At 33.8% G+C, this 17,897-nt stretch overlaps 1 protein-coding gene and 1 pseudogene across 1 annotated transcript in view; both read right to left on the bottom strand.

Annotated features, from left to right (window-relative positions):
* Positions 1–12,596: 12,596 nt before the first annotated feature.
* On the bottom strand, positions 12,597–15,223 carry LOC125661275 (uncharacterized; annotated as a pseudogene).
* Positions 15,224–15,362: 139 nt separating this feature from the next.
* The window catches only part of LOC125662990 (uncharacterized), a 2,799-nt gene continuing 264 nt past the window's right edge, over positions 15,363–17,897 (bottom strand). The window contains exons 1-3 of the mRNA XM_056147521.1: positions 17,151–17,897; positions 16,276–16,392; positions 15,363–15,403 (exon numbers count right to left, since the gene is read on the bottom strand). The exon at positions 17,151–17,897 is cut by the window's right edge and continues 264 nt beyond it. Coding sequence (XP_056003496.1) covers positions 15,363–15,403; positions 16,276–16,392; positions 17,151–17,322 — 330 coding nt within the window. The 5' untranslated portion in view covers positions 17,323–17,897. The remainder of the gene's footprint in view (positions 15,404–16,275; positions 16,393–17,150) is intronic.

The following is a 17,897-nucleotide window of genomic DNA, read 5'->3' as shown; positions in this document are numbered from 1 at the left end:
GTCAATCGTTCATCGTTATGCATTAACAATTTGAATATTTTTCATTTCTTCTTAATAACTACCATTTCAATTGTTTTGAATTCTGGTATGAAGGATCTATACGACAAAGATACAATAATTGTCAATATCAGGAGTCCTGCATCCCAGGGACCATAAAGGCGGACGAAAATTAACAAAATTTTATCAATTTTAAAAACACTACAGCACATCTATGAACAAAACTGTTTATTTGTAAAATCGACAACATGCACATCTTACTCATCAAAACCAGAACAGACGATGTGACGTCAAAATTGTTGATTTTTGTGGTCTTTAATACAACAGTTTCACGTCATGGCAGTCTCTATAGATAGCGGGAATTTCAATTTTTAACGTTTTCAAATGAGTACTACGGCATATCTAGCACGTATATAATATGAGAAATTTTTATCATATAATTAATCCTATCTTTTTCCATGTAAAAATGTTTGGGTTGCCTTCCCCTTTAATATTACTACATATACGTCTGAACAGCTAGCTAAACCTCACAAATAATCACAACTCAGTGAATTGTTCCATATTTATTATGCATGAGCGAGTTGAATGAATGGAGTGTGAATGACTCAAGTGAGCGAGCAAATGAGTGGTCGAATGAGCTAGTGAGCAAGTGAGGTAATTAACTGAAATAAATAATATACATCTATTAGTATACTATCACCCCAAAGAAGACAATAACAGCGTTCCATAGATGTTGCTTACTTAAACGTTACCATAATATGAGATTAAATTTACTATAAAGTATAAATAAAATGAATTACAATCACTCAAATTTCTAGTTACTTCAATGTTTACAATTTTACGTAAGGGATCGGGTGAAAATAATTTCAAATCATACAAATGCTATAAATAATAACTGGAATAACTTTACAAAGTAATAGGTGTATGAGGACAATAGCAAGTTTATTGTGCCCCAAGACAGCAACTATTTCCCTCGGCTGCGCCTCTGGAAATAGTTGCTGTCAAGGGGGACAATAAACTTGCCATTGTCCGAATGGTCAGTAAATAGGTGTTTTATTATACCGAAGTAGACTTGTGTAAAACTTATACGGTACCAATTTTGATGCACCAGATGCGCATTTCGACAAATAATGTCTCTTCAGTGATGCACAACAGAAATGTTTGAAATCCGAAATAACAATGAAGTTTTAGAGCTATTATAGCGAAAAACAGCGTGCCAAAAAGTGGAGTCAAATTCGTCTAAGGATAAGAGGCATGCATGAAGGAGATAATCCTTAATTTTGAAATGAATTTCTAAATTTTATAACAGCAATTAAATATACATCCGTATTTTCAAGCTAGTAACGAAGTACTTAGCTACTGGGCTGTAGAGACCATCGGGGACCAACAGTCCATCCATGTGTCATACATACCAAAGTGAAGTAAATTAACATTCGGCATTAGCCTACCAGTAGATGGAATCGATCGAGGTGATCCGAGTGGTACACTATTTAGAGTTATCAGATTTTGACGTCACAGAAAAGAAAACGCGGGAAAACATAGCATCGAGACTATTCCCCCTAGGACAGATAGTTCAGAAACTATTTCACGGCTAGAGTTATCCAGAAGAAATAGCAAATTGTTCACCTAACATTTATATAGCGACAACATTCTGAAGTATAATAAACAAGAATATACACAAGTATTACATAACACTTGCATGGTAGTGGACCACGAATTGATGCAAAACTTGTATAAAAGGGAAAACATCATCACATCTTTACATGTGGAATTGTAATGGCAAACTGCAAGACTTGCACGAGAAAATGAGGGAGATAACCCCTGATAGAAAAGATTTCTACTTGGGGAAGATAACTCGCAAGACTTCACAAAGAACAATAACTTTAACAGATAAGAAAGAGAAAATTCAATACACATGTTATACAATGCATATATATTTGAATAAAAAAAAAGGAAAAAAAAAAGAAGAAGAAACAGACAATGGACAACACACTACATGTATATTCAAACTAAATGGAGTAGGTAGTCCTTTAACAAAATTATAAATAACATGGCCCCATGTAGAACAGATCTTATTTCATACTTCAGCTGAATATTAGATTTTAGCTTAGATATGGAGAACGATAAAATTTTGATAGATTTCATGGCCTTTGGGGCTAGTGATACTTTTTAAAGTAATACTCGGGTGACTGATAAGGCATGTTTGTGCTCTTTTTATATAGTAACTCACATAAACCATACATAGCGTCAAATGCTGTCTGATGTGTTTCATACCAATTCTTGGGCCGTTCTTTACACAATCATTTTGACAACGGATTACTCCTTGTAACTGATCAAGATATGGAGACCACGGCGGGTGTGTTCGGTCGACAGGGGATACTTACTTCTCCTATGTACCTGGTCCCACATCTGGTGTGTCCAGGGGTCCGTGTTTGCCCAACTCTTAATTTTGTATTCCTTACAATGTATGGCATTGATCCCTTTTCGATTTTTATTTTTCCATTACAGGGTTGACTGAAGATATCCTAACTTCCAATGACAGCATACCAGCAGACTCGTGGTGGAACAACGCATCTCTTACATTGTTCCCTAGGGAATTTCTTGAGTGTATGAAAGCTAGAGAAATATTTGAGTGTATGCACCTTACCAGGAATGTTTCCCTCCTTGGTGAAAATATTGACCCGGATCCCTCGTTGACATTTATATATGAGGTAATGTGTACAATGTCTTCTGAAACAAAGACCATCAACTCCTCGATGGATCCCTCCTTGGTTTCTGAAGAAGAAATTCTTTTGCTTATTGAAGAGGAACGTTCCTTTATTACTGAGAATGAAACTATCTATGCAAACGATCTGATATTCGTCAGTCCTATGATTAATATAATTGGGAGTGGTAATGACTTGATAGTCATTTTAGTCATTTTGTCAAACCATCGTCTCCGGAAGCCCTTTTATACAAGTATTTTGTCTTTATGTATTTCAGATATTTTCTACTTTGTAAATCAATTGGTGAACACCTTTTCGACAGGTATAGATGTTTGTGGAGCTATGCAACGAGAAATGGTTTCAGATGTTAGTTTGTACTCTGTGAAAATGTTTTCTAAAGTCAATGTTGTGTTAATGGCTTCTGTCCGTTATGTAATGTTTGTTTACCCCCTTAAAAGCCGCGTGCACCTTACAAATAAACTAATCTTGGCGTTGTCGTTTTCAGGCATGGTATTCAGCATTGCGTATGGAACTGTCATGAGATATATAACTTGGTCGCTCCCTTTCAGCAGAACACGTTATTTATACGTAGTAGACGATGCCATTTTACTACTGGCACTGGTAATTTTAAACTCTGTTTTCCTCTTTCATCGTCTACGTGTTGCAAAAACATCACAAGCAGCTCAAAATCTCAAATTGCGAATGACACTAGTTGTTATCACAATAGTGATATTGCACATTCTTAAATCTCTGCACACAATCATGGACAATATGTGGCGCTTTGATGATACAGATATTTTACCCACTCGAGCTACCACTCTTGTACATTTAGGACGTATCTTAAGTGACGTGGTTCATTTCATTCATCCTTTTCTTTTCTTCTTTTCTTCACCGATAGTGATAAAAGGAATTACTTCACTCCTGAACAAGTGCAAATTGACAAAATAGATCTAACAAGAGGTACTGTGAGCAATGCTCACTAAGAATACCCCCGCTTACCCCAATCTTCCAAAGGGTTTTGTTAATAGGCATACATTACCTCTTTTCTGAGTGTAAAAATATAGTATGCCTTTGTAGAAGAAAATGGAAGATATAGTCCGAACACAAATCCATGGTATCAACTAGAATTTTACCTTCATATCAAAGGTGAAGGTCATAAAGAGGTCATGAATGTACATGACACATAGTCTCATGGTGATACACCCATGTCTTATGGTATTACTACGTCAAAACCCTATAATCAATTTTGACCTTGGTCAAAGTTCAAGGTCATATAGAGGTAATGAAGGTACCTGACACACCGTCTCATGGTGATACACTCATGTGTCAAATATGGTATTCCTATGTCAAAGAACAAAGAAGTTATGGCCCTGTCACAAATCCATTGTAAAAACCTTTAATTTTGACCTTGAGGTCAAGGTCATATGGAGGTCATGAAGGTATATGACACATCGTCTTATGGTGATACACTCCTGTGTCAAATATTGTATGCCTATGTCAAAGAACAAAGAAGTCATGGCCCGGACACCAATCCATTGTAAAAACCCTTTAATTTTGACCTTAAGGTCAAGGGTCAAGGTCATATAGAGGTCATGAAGGTACACGACACATCGTCTCATGGTGATCCACCTGTGTGCCAAATATGGTATGCCTATGTCAAAGAACAAAGAAGTTATGGCCCGGACACGAGTCTGGAGACAGACAGACGGACGGACAGACAGACAGAGCGATTCCTATATACCCTCAGAACTTCGTTCGGGGGGGGGGGGGGGTATCATAGTACAAACCAGTTACAATGGCGACGTCTTATCTTTTCTTTTATCATTGTTCTATCAGTCTGAATAGAATTGTGTGCTCATCATTCTATTGAATTTGCAATTAAGTTTCAATTAAGAGTCATCTAACTCTAAGATGTGAGAAATATTTGGTGGTATATTTGTATTATTCATCTGACTCTAAAATAAGAGCAATCTTTGAAAATGAGAGAAATCTTTCAGTGGTATATTTGTATTTATTTTATTCATCGGACTCTGAAATAAGAGAAATATATGGGTGGTATATTTGTATGCACTGCATACCTCTTGGTTAAGGATATGCGGGACGATGATCACGTGATGATTGCAAGTTTATTTTAAGGTATTCAATGTATAATGACCATATTTCATATCTAATAAATGGATGGTGGAATATTTGCAATCATGGTATCATTTTGAAGGGTTCATCAAATAAAAATAACCCACGGTAGGAATTTTGAAAATTTTGTTTACTGCTTGATATATTTCAACTAGAATTTAACATTGAAGTATATGGGAAAAGCATCTTTTATTACAATATTTTAAAAACAAATTATATATTCATACTAATCTCTTGGTAGAAAGTTACATACACTTTCTTTTTATGAAAATATGAAATAAATTTAATCATTGACCACACACATTTTTAGAAAATTAGATTTTTCTTATTTTTACAAAGGGCAGACAACTCTTTCAAAAAGCCTTAAGTGCAAAAAGGTCAGCTTCTAATCATTTACCCGTCATATGAATTTCATCTGCTTCACTTTCATCATTATTTAACAATAAAGTTTTATGTTGATCTAAATCCTTCAAAATTGTTCATTATTCTTTCATTGTACATGGAATACCTTAAATTTAGAATCGGACGCAACGTAGTTAAAGCTTCCCGAGAAAAATCACAATGCACTACAGACACACTAAATGACGTCACAATAAAAAAGTACGTCACTACGTTGTACCGCGGGGAAAATGTCATCATATTTTGTCGTAATTTGCTACTGCTGTCAAGTGTCATGTGTAAATCTGTTGATTGAATTCTTGTCAAATGATAATTTTTATTTATATTTCATATTGATTACAAGTCTCCCTTTTCATATACACTGTATATATTATATATAAAGTATGCGCTACAGTAATTTTAATAGTATAGCCTAAAAGTCACCGAAATCGCTCCTACATGTACATGCAATTTGAAGCTAGGCATTTACAAAAGGAAAGTCAATCGTACTTTAACAATGACTCGGTACAAGTGTAAGATGACGATCGTTTGTTGGTATTTACTATAGTAGTGTGAAACTAGAACTGGACACACAGTTCACCGAATCTTGCTTGGGAAACGTACGAACTATTCTGGTGCTGTTATAATCGATCATTGTTTGGGAAAAATACCCCACCCCCACCCCCCATATGCCGAAGATCGATACTTTTGGTCAAATATTAACGTCCATGCTAGGAATGTTTAATTTTCCCAAGCATTTTCATGTAAATCTAAGTACGCTTTATCTCTCAAACTATTTTATATTACAAATTATTTTTACTAACTTTACGAAACACTGCTGCGAAAATGGTAACTAATGTAATAAATATGATACACGTCGGAAAGTATGCGAGAAGCAGACGTGTGAAAAAGAAAAAAAGTGCGAAGTCACAACGTGTGCGACACATAGATTCCTTGAAAAATAGTATGGAGACGATCGAGTCAAGCGACACTAGCTACCCTGGCCATGGAAGAGCTGTTGATCTTGTAAACGAAGTAGCTTATATTGACGTTAACTAGATCTAACCCCGTGGATTGAAGGAAGACGAATTGTAGAGCTAGATGTTTTGTCCAAAGTCATGTATAATATATACATGTATATTTAAAAAAAGATTAAAATTTTAATGTGTTTTCATTAATTCAATTTTTGTTCCATAATCATGAAAATTCTAAATATTACAATAGGTTCTAAACAAATATAGTTCCTAACAATGTATTCCAAAACAGTAAAATTAAAAGAATTAGGCTGCCCCCCCCCCCCCCTCCCTGTTTGCAAGAAACTTACAACTCATTCTATTCCACCATTGTTTGCCAAAAATGATGATGGTCAACATTTTGGTGTACGATTAACGATGCTAGGAATAATTATGAATTATTGATTCAATGCATATTGCTTAACGTCCCAAACCTCTCTAGAATCTTTCACTCACATGGAGACGTTGGAATATTTATGAATTACCATTGTAAATTTCAAGTAGATCGAACCACGCTTTACCTCTCTAAATACGTTATATTTGAATGTTATGTTTTTAGATCACCTGAACCGAAGGTTCAAGTGAGCTATTCTGAACACATTTTGTCCGGCGTCCGTCTGTCTGTCTGTCTATCCGTCCGTCTGTCTGTAAACTTTTCACATTTTCGACTTCTTCGCCAGAACCACTGGGCCAATTTCAACCAAACTTGGCCAAAAGCATCCTTGGGTGACGGGCTTTCAAGTTTGTTCAAATGAAGGGCCATGTCCCTTTCAAAGGGGAGAGAATCACAAAAATGCAAAAATAGGGTGGGGTCATTTAAAAATCTTCTTCTCAAGAACCACTGGGCCAGAAGAGCTGAAATTTACCTTAAAGCTTCCTGACATATTGCAGATTCAAGTTTGTTCAAATCATGGTCCCTGGTGGTAGGATGGGGCCACAAGGGGGATCAAAGTTTTACATACAAATATATAGGGAAACACTTTAAAAATTTTCTTCACAAGAACCACTGAGCCAGAAAAGCTGATTTTTACATGAAAACTTTCTGACATAATGCAGATTCAAGTTTGTTCAAATCATGACCCCCGGGGGTAGGATGGAGCCACAAGTGGGGGGGGGTTCAAAGTTTCACATACAAATATAGGAAAAAGCTTTAAAAATCTTCTTCTCAAGAACCATTGGGCCAAAGAAGTTGAAATTTACATGAAAGCTTTCTGACATAGTGTAGATTCAAGTTTGCAAAGGGTAGTTTGGGCCATAATAGGGACTAAGGTTTTACATGCAAATATATATGGAAAGTCTTCAGATATGGGCCAAGGTGACTCGGGTGAGCGATGTGGCCCATGGGCCTCTTGTTGTGGTATATGCTGTCATGCATACATGTAATTTGATATTAAAAAATGGTTTGTTGTGACGCTGTGTATTGATGTGAATATTCGTTTATTATCATGTTACATCATGGTTTGTTGTGACGCTGTGTATTGATGTGAATATTCGTTTATTATCATGTTACATCATGGTTTGTTGTGACGCTGTGTATTGATGTGAATATTCGTTTATTATCATGTTACATCATGGTTTGTTTTGACGCTGTGTATTGATGTGAATATTCGTTTATTATCATGTTATATCATGACTTTGTTGTGACGCTGTGTATTGATGTGAATATTCGTTTATTATCATGTTACATCATGGTTTGTTGTGACGCTGTGTATTGATGTGAACATTACATCATGACTTTGTTGTCTATTTGAATGATGGATTGGATGTGGTTTAGTGTAATGATTCTTTATAACATGTGGGACAGGTCAATGTGATGGATTTTATAACATGTGGGGCTGGTCAATGTGGTGATTTTTATAACGTGTGGGGCTGGTCAATGTGATGATTTTTGCAACGTGTGGGACTGGTCAACGTGTGGGACTGGTCAATGTGATGATTTTTATAACATGTGCGACTAGTCAATGTGATGATTTTTATAACGTGTGGGATTGGTCAATGTGATGATTTTTATAACGCGTGAGACTGGTCAATATTATGATTTTTATAACGGTTAGGATTGGCCAATCTGATGATTTGTTATAACATGTGACACTGGCAATGTGATGATTTTTATAACGCGCGAGACTGGTCAATGTGATGATTTTTATAACGTGTGGGGCTGGTCAATGTGATGATTTTTATAACGTGTGGGGCTGGTCAATGTGATGATTTTTATAACATGTGGGACTGGTCAATGTGATTATTTTTATAACGTCTTGGACTGGTCAATGTGGTGATGAAGTTGGAACGTACCACCGCCGTTCTGTGTGAGTGAGTTGGAAGTGTTTATTCTGCAAATTCTGTTTGTACATGTTTCACCGTTAGTGATTAGTAAACTTGTTTTATCACGTGATATGGTTTTTGGTATTTAAGATATTGCACTTGGCGCATTTGTGTGTCTGTTTGTTACAAAATAACTTTCATACTTATTTCTTAAAACAAAATGAAAGTGTGGCCTTCTGAAATATTCAAAAGATCTGAAAATTTTCTGTAGTTCAATTCTATACATTTTGATATACTTCATGCATGGAAATATCATGCAATAGATTTGAAAAGGATTTGAAAAGGACAAAATCGCGTTGTACATTCATAAACATCAGCACTTGTATATAAACATATTGTAGTTGGGATTTTTGGCATAATCATACTGTAGCAAAAAATAAATGGTTTTATGTTAAAATCGTATTCAGTAATTGGTTTTCTTATCAAGTTTGTTGTAGAGTGCCAATTATGCGTAAAGAAGTTGGCAGTAATAGATAACGAAAAATACCAAACCATAACCCGGACCAAGCCACGTGGCAATTGCCAAAACAATGAAAGCAAATGTATTCTTAAAAATATATTTCAGTAAATTGTCAAAGGAACTCAAACAAAGCGAACTTTGAACTTCTTCACGAATCAATAATTACAAAAATAATAACCAACTTCCTTTTAAAAATGAATGAAAATATATATATTAGCAATTTATATACTAGTATTCCAAACTTATATTCCATTTAAATTTTAGTGCCCAGCTGGGTAGCTCAATAGGTTAACGTGTCGGCTACAGATCTGTAGATCGTGGTTTGAGTTCAGCAGGGTTTTTAACTTTGTTTCAGATTACTTTCTTCTAAACCTGTCTTTCTAACTAAATAATGTAAATTTGATAGATTAAATTTTAGTATATACTGTATTATACTTTTTATCGAGGTATGTTATTCTCTCTCTAAAAACCAACATGAAGACGTATGTGTCACATTCGCTAAATGATCTGATCCTACTGACAAGCAACGTAATGTTACAGGTGTTTCCACTAAATGACCTAACACTACTGACAAGCAACGTAATGTTACAGGTGTTTCCACTAAATGACCTAACACTACTGACAAGCAACGTGATGTTACAGGTGTTTCCACTAAATGATCTGATACTACTGACAAGCAACGTGATGTTACAAGTGTTTCCAGTCGGCATTTCACAAAATGTACGGTCCTTATAATTGCATGTAAATACAGTCAGCCATTATAACGAGTGTTATCTGAAACGTTCTTATGAGACATCGTCTTGGTATTGCCATTTAATGATATCACATTTTCGAATAAGTCATGTCTATTATTCAAATGTGTGATTTTCCCTATCGGAATTATATCATCTATTGTAATGGTGATATTGCCTATTTCATACACTGGAAATGAATACGCGATATCCACTATTAACACAGGTAATATCACATTTATTTTGATTTGGTGATATTGCAAATTCGAATGAGTGACGTCACCTACGTGCAGTTCTTGTTACATTTAAATAATGAAATCATTTTTTTCCCCCTGCAATGTTTGCTACCTTCGTCTTTCGTTTAACCAACAAAACAAAGACATTTTATTATTCATATTTTTCTGTATTTTGTTTTGTATGTAATTACTATCAACGACGTTTATATATAATTATGATTGGGGTTAATTAGATATAACAACTAAACCCCCAAGCTTCATTTGTCTCCATATCTGGTGACGATTTTCAAATTTGAACGATGGTAAAGGGAAGTAGTCTAAGAAGGACAAACTCGAAACACATAAAATAAACCATCGTGTAATATACGTAACCATGATATATCGTACTTATTCAGATAAAAGGTAAAAAAAGAAATTTTCTACATTGTAACAAAGAATGTTGCGGAGGCCATGGAATGTATATATTTACATGCGGACAGACGACACTGACAAACCGGATCTGACTAGATTGAAATAAAATGTATCTTCATAGTTACAAATGACAAATACTGGTTTTTAAATAGATATGAAGCAGAAAAAACACATTGAATGCAATTATTCACAAATGAATGGTCAATTCCTCCAAGCAAAGAAACTTTAAAAAAGAAATAAATATGGTCAATGAATTAAAAGATGAAATCTTAATAGAAAGGCGAAGATAACGAACAGTGATCAATCTCATAATTCATACATAAAGTATTCAAAGAACAATTCTTTCACTGCTTGAAAAAACAACTTTACAAAGCTTTACTTCGAAAGTAAATTTCATTAAAGGTGTACCAATATGCAAGGTCATCTTTGCATTAACTTTACGGAAAGTAAAGGTGTAAAGGTTACCTTTACAAACATTGAAATGTGATTAAATATGACCTTTCACATTTAATGCTATAAAGTTTCATCTTTAATGAAATTAAATATGATATTCTTGTAATAGTTTTTTTATGACATCTTTTTTGACCTATCAAAGATTACCTTTACAAACACAGAAATGTAATCAAATATGACATTCACCTTCAGTGTAATAAAAATTCATCTTTACTGCCAATAAAGATTATTTGGTAAATTATTTCTTTAGTGCCATCGTTTTTCAAAACATCAAAGGTTACCTTTACAAATACGAAAATTTAATTAAAAATGACCTTTCACCTTTTATGTAGTAAAATCTCATCTTTAATGCCATCAAATATTATTAAGTTTTGTTTTAACGCTTTTTATGATATATTGGCTATAACCTATGTTGTGGACCTATAAATCTGTGGAAATGCCTTGCCCAACTTTTGGATATTTCTGTTAGATAACTCTACACTTGCTTTTTTTTCTACAGCACACGGATCGGAATTTTCATTTATATTTTATCACCTTTGGGAGACAAACATCTGCTTTTTTCAAACCTATCATGCATCATAATTATAAATTGAAATGAAACTTAAATAATTATCTGTTCATAATTTATTTCACAAAAAAGCAGCAGGTAATAAAAGATCACAAACAGAAAATAATTAAAAAAAATAAAAGTAAGAAACGAAATGTAAACTAATTACATGTATATCATGAATACATGAATAGGTTCATATGCATGTGTATGCATAAATAAATTTTCTAGTACGAATCTAAAATTTACTTCACAACCATGAATAATGAGCAATAATTAATATAAATGTATTAACTAAATGATTCAAATAAGCAAATGAAACAAAGCAGAAAAATAATACACCTAGAAAATGAAACATGTGTTTTTTTCTTTGTATACATCTTCATCCTTTACATTCAAAAACTTAAAATTATGTAAGAAATTCTGGTTACACATCCTCTTTGAAGAGGAATTGTCCACTCTTTTTTGTTGACAATAGAATTTTGTAAATAGGACTATAAAAACCTGGTTTGCAAAAATAAATAACTTTATCAGTAGGACAATGTTTACTCTATGTGTCCAGCATCAAACAAAAACATATCAAAGAGGTATATTGTAATTTTGAGAAAGTAGGTGTATATACATATGTGCTCTATGTGTCTAGCTTCACACATGAACATGTATGTGCTGACTTCACAAAGCGGTATATTGTGTATGTTAGAGAATGTAAATGTATGTACATGTGTGTTCTATGTGTCTAGCTTCACACATGAACATGTATGTGCTGACTTCACAAAGCAGTATATTGTGTATCTTAGAGAATGTAGATGTATATACATGTGTGCTTTATGTGTCTAGCTTCACACATGAACATGCATGTGCTGACTTCACAAAGCAGTATATTGTGTATGTTAGAGAATGTAGGTGTATGTACATGTGTGCTCTATGTGTCTAGCTTCACAAACAAAGTTGTGCATTTATATTAATATGCAGTTGTCATGACCTTATAAAGGGGATAATTTACAAAAATAATAGTAACAAACAAAAAGTATTCTCAACAGTCATAGTTTCCCACTACAAAATATCCTATGCAAATATAAACTGTGACATAAAACTTTTTTTTATGTAGCTTGCTAAATATTTCAACACAAAAACCTTTCTCTAGGCATCACAACAATAACATTTTGTCCTCTTACTTCATCTTTTGCATATACAAATTTAGACTTAATTCTTTGTACAGGTATATACATTGACGGTCCCTCTACATCAAAAAGATCACAACTCCATGCTTCAACTGGCTTTCCATAGTAATTTAGTACTTGTTCATTTGGCCTTGCAAACCAACTAACTCGACCTATTAGATGCACATAAGATTTCTCATCTATCATAACATTGTGCAGTAGAATATTCTCGATTTGTCCTGGTCTAGGCGAGAGTCCCATATCTTCGTATTCACAGATCTGTCCATCATCTTTATGCCAATATGCATTTATCATTGAAGACCTGTTACTCCTTCCCAATTTGATGCCTAAAACTGAACCAAATATATCTACATATTTTGTTGATCTGCAGGTACTACAAACAGTGATTCTACTTTCGTCAATATTTGGATACAAAACATTGTACATTCTTTTTAGAAAAAATACTTCTCTTTCACTTAAAATACAATTTTTCAATGTTGATATTTTTACATCATATGAATCTATTGTCCAACTCAGTGATTCAACACGAACATCTTTAGATGACATTTTGACAAGATCATAACTGTGTTCATCAAACTTAATGTTCCTCTTTCATTGTCTTCATGTAAAACCTTTAGTTTTTGAAAGTCAGATCCAAATTGTTCCTCTAAGATTTCATCAGAAAAAAGATCAACAGCATGACTGTTTTTTTAGAAACCTTCTCATCAACTGAATTTCAATATTTCTTTTGTTAGTGGGTATTGATCTCAAAATCCCATTTTCCCTTTCAAAGCTAAAAAGCCAAAATGAGTACCCAGGTCCAAAGTCATACAAACACTTGTCAAGATGAGCATGCAAGTGCATATTTGGAGTAATACATTCACTACCAAATGCCTGTTCTACTTTCTTACAAAATGAAATTAGTAAAAGATGTGCAATCTTTACATTATTTTTTGACAAAGTGCGTGTACAGAGTATTTTACATGCTAGTACAAATTTCCGCCAGTACTCCAAATGCTCCCCTGGCAAAACCCTCTTTAATACATAGATAGAAAAAAGAACTGTCCAATTTTTGAACTGATCTGCATTAAAGGATCCAAAACTACTAGCCATTTTCTGGGGAAGCTTTCCTACATCTGATGGACAAAATATTTTTTCAATTCGTTTCTGTATTATATCAAAATGCCCAGGTAGTAAAACCTTGTGATCTTTCCATATTAAAAGCATTCGCTTTGCAGTCCCCAAAAACAGATTGTGCATAGGGTCAATGATAGTCATTGTAACAGGGTCAAAATATTCTAATTCTAACAATACAGAATATCTCACTCCATATTCTTTCTCCAATTTTTCCCTACTAGATTTTGTTTTGCTCTTAACAATTTTCCTTACAATTTCTTTATGAGCTTCCAAATTTCTATGTTCCCAAAGCGACATGTCGAATCCACCATAATTCTTTTCTCCCACCCCACCTTCAAATGTCCTCATGCACTTGTTGCAGCCTTTAGTTGCTTCATGCCCTAAAAATGCACATAATTTTCGACTTGCTGGAACATCACAGCCAACACAAATTAATGCTAATTTGAATGTAACAGGCTGTGATGGCGAGTTGAAACTTTTCATACAAAAACCATTCCAAGCTTGTTTTAGTTCTTCAACTAAGGGCTCAATAAATGTATTTGTGGGAGGCTCTGATTTCATATCAGGAATAAGACCAACTAAAATGACATTTTTCTTTTTAAATCTTTCAATTCTTGGCAGGTTTAAAATGGTCAAATAAATAGCACCCACAGAATAGTTTGTATGTTTAAATGGCTGGAACCAATCTACGTTTAACATAATGCCATAATTACGTTTTGAAGTGAAAAATTCATATTTTCCTCCATTAAAACATTTCCAAACATTGCCCTCGTACACATCCATTAGAACTTCATCTGGCACATTTCTATTGCGCCAAGATTCACACAGATCTTCAAAACCCTCTCTGTTTACCAAAATTTGTAAACTTTCTTCAATGCTCTTATAACAAATTTTTTTCTAGGTATAAGTTTTTTCTTACCATTAATAGTGACTGATTTTAAAAGAAATTCCCCACAAGATTTTCGAAAGTGCCTAAGCGCATGATTTGGAAATAAAACATTTGTACATTTTTTAGACGTTTCAACACCTTCAATAACATCTACACACTCTGAAAAATCATAAATAGCAAAACATTTGGTACATACTGCATATTTTCGAAACATATCATTTCTAAAGGAAATACTCTTATTCAACTGATATAAATTTGATGGAAACTTCTTGTACAATTCTTGAGTAAATTCAGAAGTAGCTGACACCAAGTACAATACTGATTTGACAAGAAGAAGTAAATATGAAAAAGCAAGATCAGACACATAAAACAAGGACTGCCAGCGCAATAATACTTTCAAAACTGAAACTATCAACAAATCTATATTATCTAAATCTTGATTTGAATCTTCCTCCTCCAAAAGGGAATTGACATCTATGTCACACAGTTCCTCTTCATTGTCAGAAGACTCAGAAAAAACAGATACCATTCACTTGAACATTATCTTCTTCTTCCATTGGAACATTGTCAACTTTTTCATTTTCTGTACATGAGTTCTCTGATCTCTGTGTATGTGTCAAAGAATTCACAAAAGGTGTTGGTTGTGCTATACTAACATCATCACTGGGACACTGTGTTTGATTTGCTGGACAGATGTGTCTCAAAAGATGTCTCCCAGAATACTCCCCACCACAACCAGAACATGTTTTGGGTTTCCTCCGTCTCCTTTTTCGCTCCATCTGTATTACAACTAGAACTTATAAGGTTCCTTCAGGAAAACATGTCTTTTCACTGAAACCAAAAACAAAATACATGTACTATTATCCAATTTTCTCCTTCATCAATCAACTGAATTACCTACCTGGTATTGGTGAAACTAAATATGGGGAGGAGTCAAAGTTTTGTGGGAAATACACATATTTATTCTTTCCAACATAGTAAATTATTCTTAATAGTATTTTTCATAACTCTTTAATCTGCATGCACGGATCTAGAGGGGGTCCGGACCCCCCCCCCCCCACTTTTGAATTTGCGAAGTTATTAAATTCACATAGTAAAGTATCTGAAAAAAATGACATTGGACCCCCCCCCCCCCTTTAGAAAACGTGAACCCTGTAAAGTTAGTAGGGTAGGAAGAACCTTAATAAGTAGAAAAGTGGCTCAACCCCCCCCCCCCAAAGCTGGCCATCAAGAAGTAGCTATTTTAACTTGACAAATACTATCAAATGCAATGAATTGTAGGCCTCGGTACCTATGCTATGAGTTGGAAATTTCTAACAGACAGACAGATGGACATGATCACTATACCATAATGCATCCCATCATAGACGGGCAAATAAAAATTTAGTAAATTACATAGATGCATACAGATTCTTTTATCTTTCATGTATAAGCATTATCTCCCTTTGAAAAGATCAATGATTAAGTTTATTGGCCAATTAATTGGGCTGTAACTATATTAGAATTTGAAAAATATGACAAAATTTATCTTAACTTTTGATTTTGAGTTCAACGTGTTAAGTTTCAAATCGTAATATGAAAGAGCAGTCAAAAACAAAACTAATATTTTGTCGGAAAACAAATATGTTTAGAGTTCTGACTTGTTGATAATAATAATAAATCTACATCAATCATATATCAAAAAAGGAAATATATATTCTTACCAATTCCATCAACAGTGTTTACAACATGACCACTGCTGTATTTCTTTATGTCAGCCTTTGCTTTCACATATTTTATGAAGTCCTTAAAGAGTCTATCATGTTTCAAGTCATCTTGTTCTGCAATAAAAATACACATATAATAAATAAATAAATATCAAAGGTTCTGCTATTGGTAAAAAATAAATCCTTCAATTGGTCTCAATTTTTTTCAATTTACCTCAGAGAAAACAACACTCTACAAAATTGAATTTCATTTGATACCACAAATAATTCAATTTTAAATTCATAAGAACTTAAAACTTCAAGGTGAATGCTACCCAACAATCTGGAATTGGATGGTATGTCAAAAACAGATTAGTGAAATGCCTAATGTCACAGCAACTTAATAATGGAGCATTAAAAAAAATGAACTTGTAATTGTATTTAATTTGTCAACCCACCAGATTAAGAGATATGACCTCTTTTGAATCCAGTTATTGTATTTCATGCTACATATTGATGAGATTGATGTTGTATTCTATCACAGTTCACATTAGTGTTTAGTAACAATATTGTGGTTGGGAGACCACTGTTGTGCAATAATTTACTAACTTGGATTTCTATAGACAAGAATCAGTTCAAATTTCAACAAACTTCCCTTGATACTGGTATCCTCCCAGCCAAATCCTACTTTTTTTAATGCATGGATTACATTTTTTCAACATTGAAATACATGACAAGTGTATCTGAAAATACACCTCATGTTTTCTATTATAATTTTTTGAAAACATAAAGCTGCTAAGTTGCCTTGGATTATCAGTGAGGTTTTTACATAAATAACTTAAAATGAAGGCAGAGCACTGAATCATATGTTTTACTAAACACCATATGCATACCATTGTCCACTGGAGGTTCTTCAATTTCTCCACCCGAGGGACATTCTTCACCAGTCAATGATTTCTTTTGCCGATTTGCTTGTAGCCGTCGGATTTCCTTTTTCCTCAAATGCCTTCTTCTAGTCTTTGTCTTTACAGCTTCTGCACTTTTTCTTCCCTTTTCTTTTTCCATAGATCTGGAAGTCACATGTCAACAATTAGAAGAATATCAGTTTCAACAGTAAGCTGGGGATATATTAAGTCATAATGATGCAATAATGAATATTAGAATATACATGCATATTATCTTTCAGTTTCCTGGCACGTATATAGTTTAGAAATCTTAATATACATAACTAACAAATTGATACTTAGTATATGTAAAAAGTGCATCTTATCAAAAATTCCTCCAAAAAGGCAATCCTTAAAAAGGTGTTTGTTTGGGATTACTGCTTGGAAGTTTTAGACTCAGAGGGGAGGATGGGAAATTATTTTTAAATATTTTTTCTTCAAAATTAAAATCAAATTTTAAAAAAGTATCTTTCTTTCTTAGAGAAATAAAGAATACTGTTAGATATCACAAGTTCCAACTTCACTATTTTTCAATGGGAAGGAATTTAGCTTCCCTAATTCTTGTACATGTAGACTGGTCTGCTTTCATGTGTGTTTTCAACTAATCATAAGAAACAGCACTGAATTGCATGTATAAAGGTATTTCAACAAGACAAGCAGGTTGTTTTAAATTCATCACAGTGACTGATTATTTTG

This window comes from Ostrea edulis, chromosome 8, assembly GCF_947568905.1.
Source record: "Ostrea edulis chromosome 8, xbOstEdul1.1, whole genome shotgun sequence".
Classification (NCBI taxonomy): domain Eukaryota; kingdom Metazoa; phylum Mollusca; class Bivalvia; order Ostreida; family Ostreidae; genus Ostrea; species Ostrea edulis.
The sequence above is the reverse complement of the archived record's forward strand: the minus strand, read 5'-3'. Positions and strand labels throughout refer to the sequence as shown.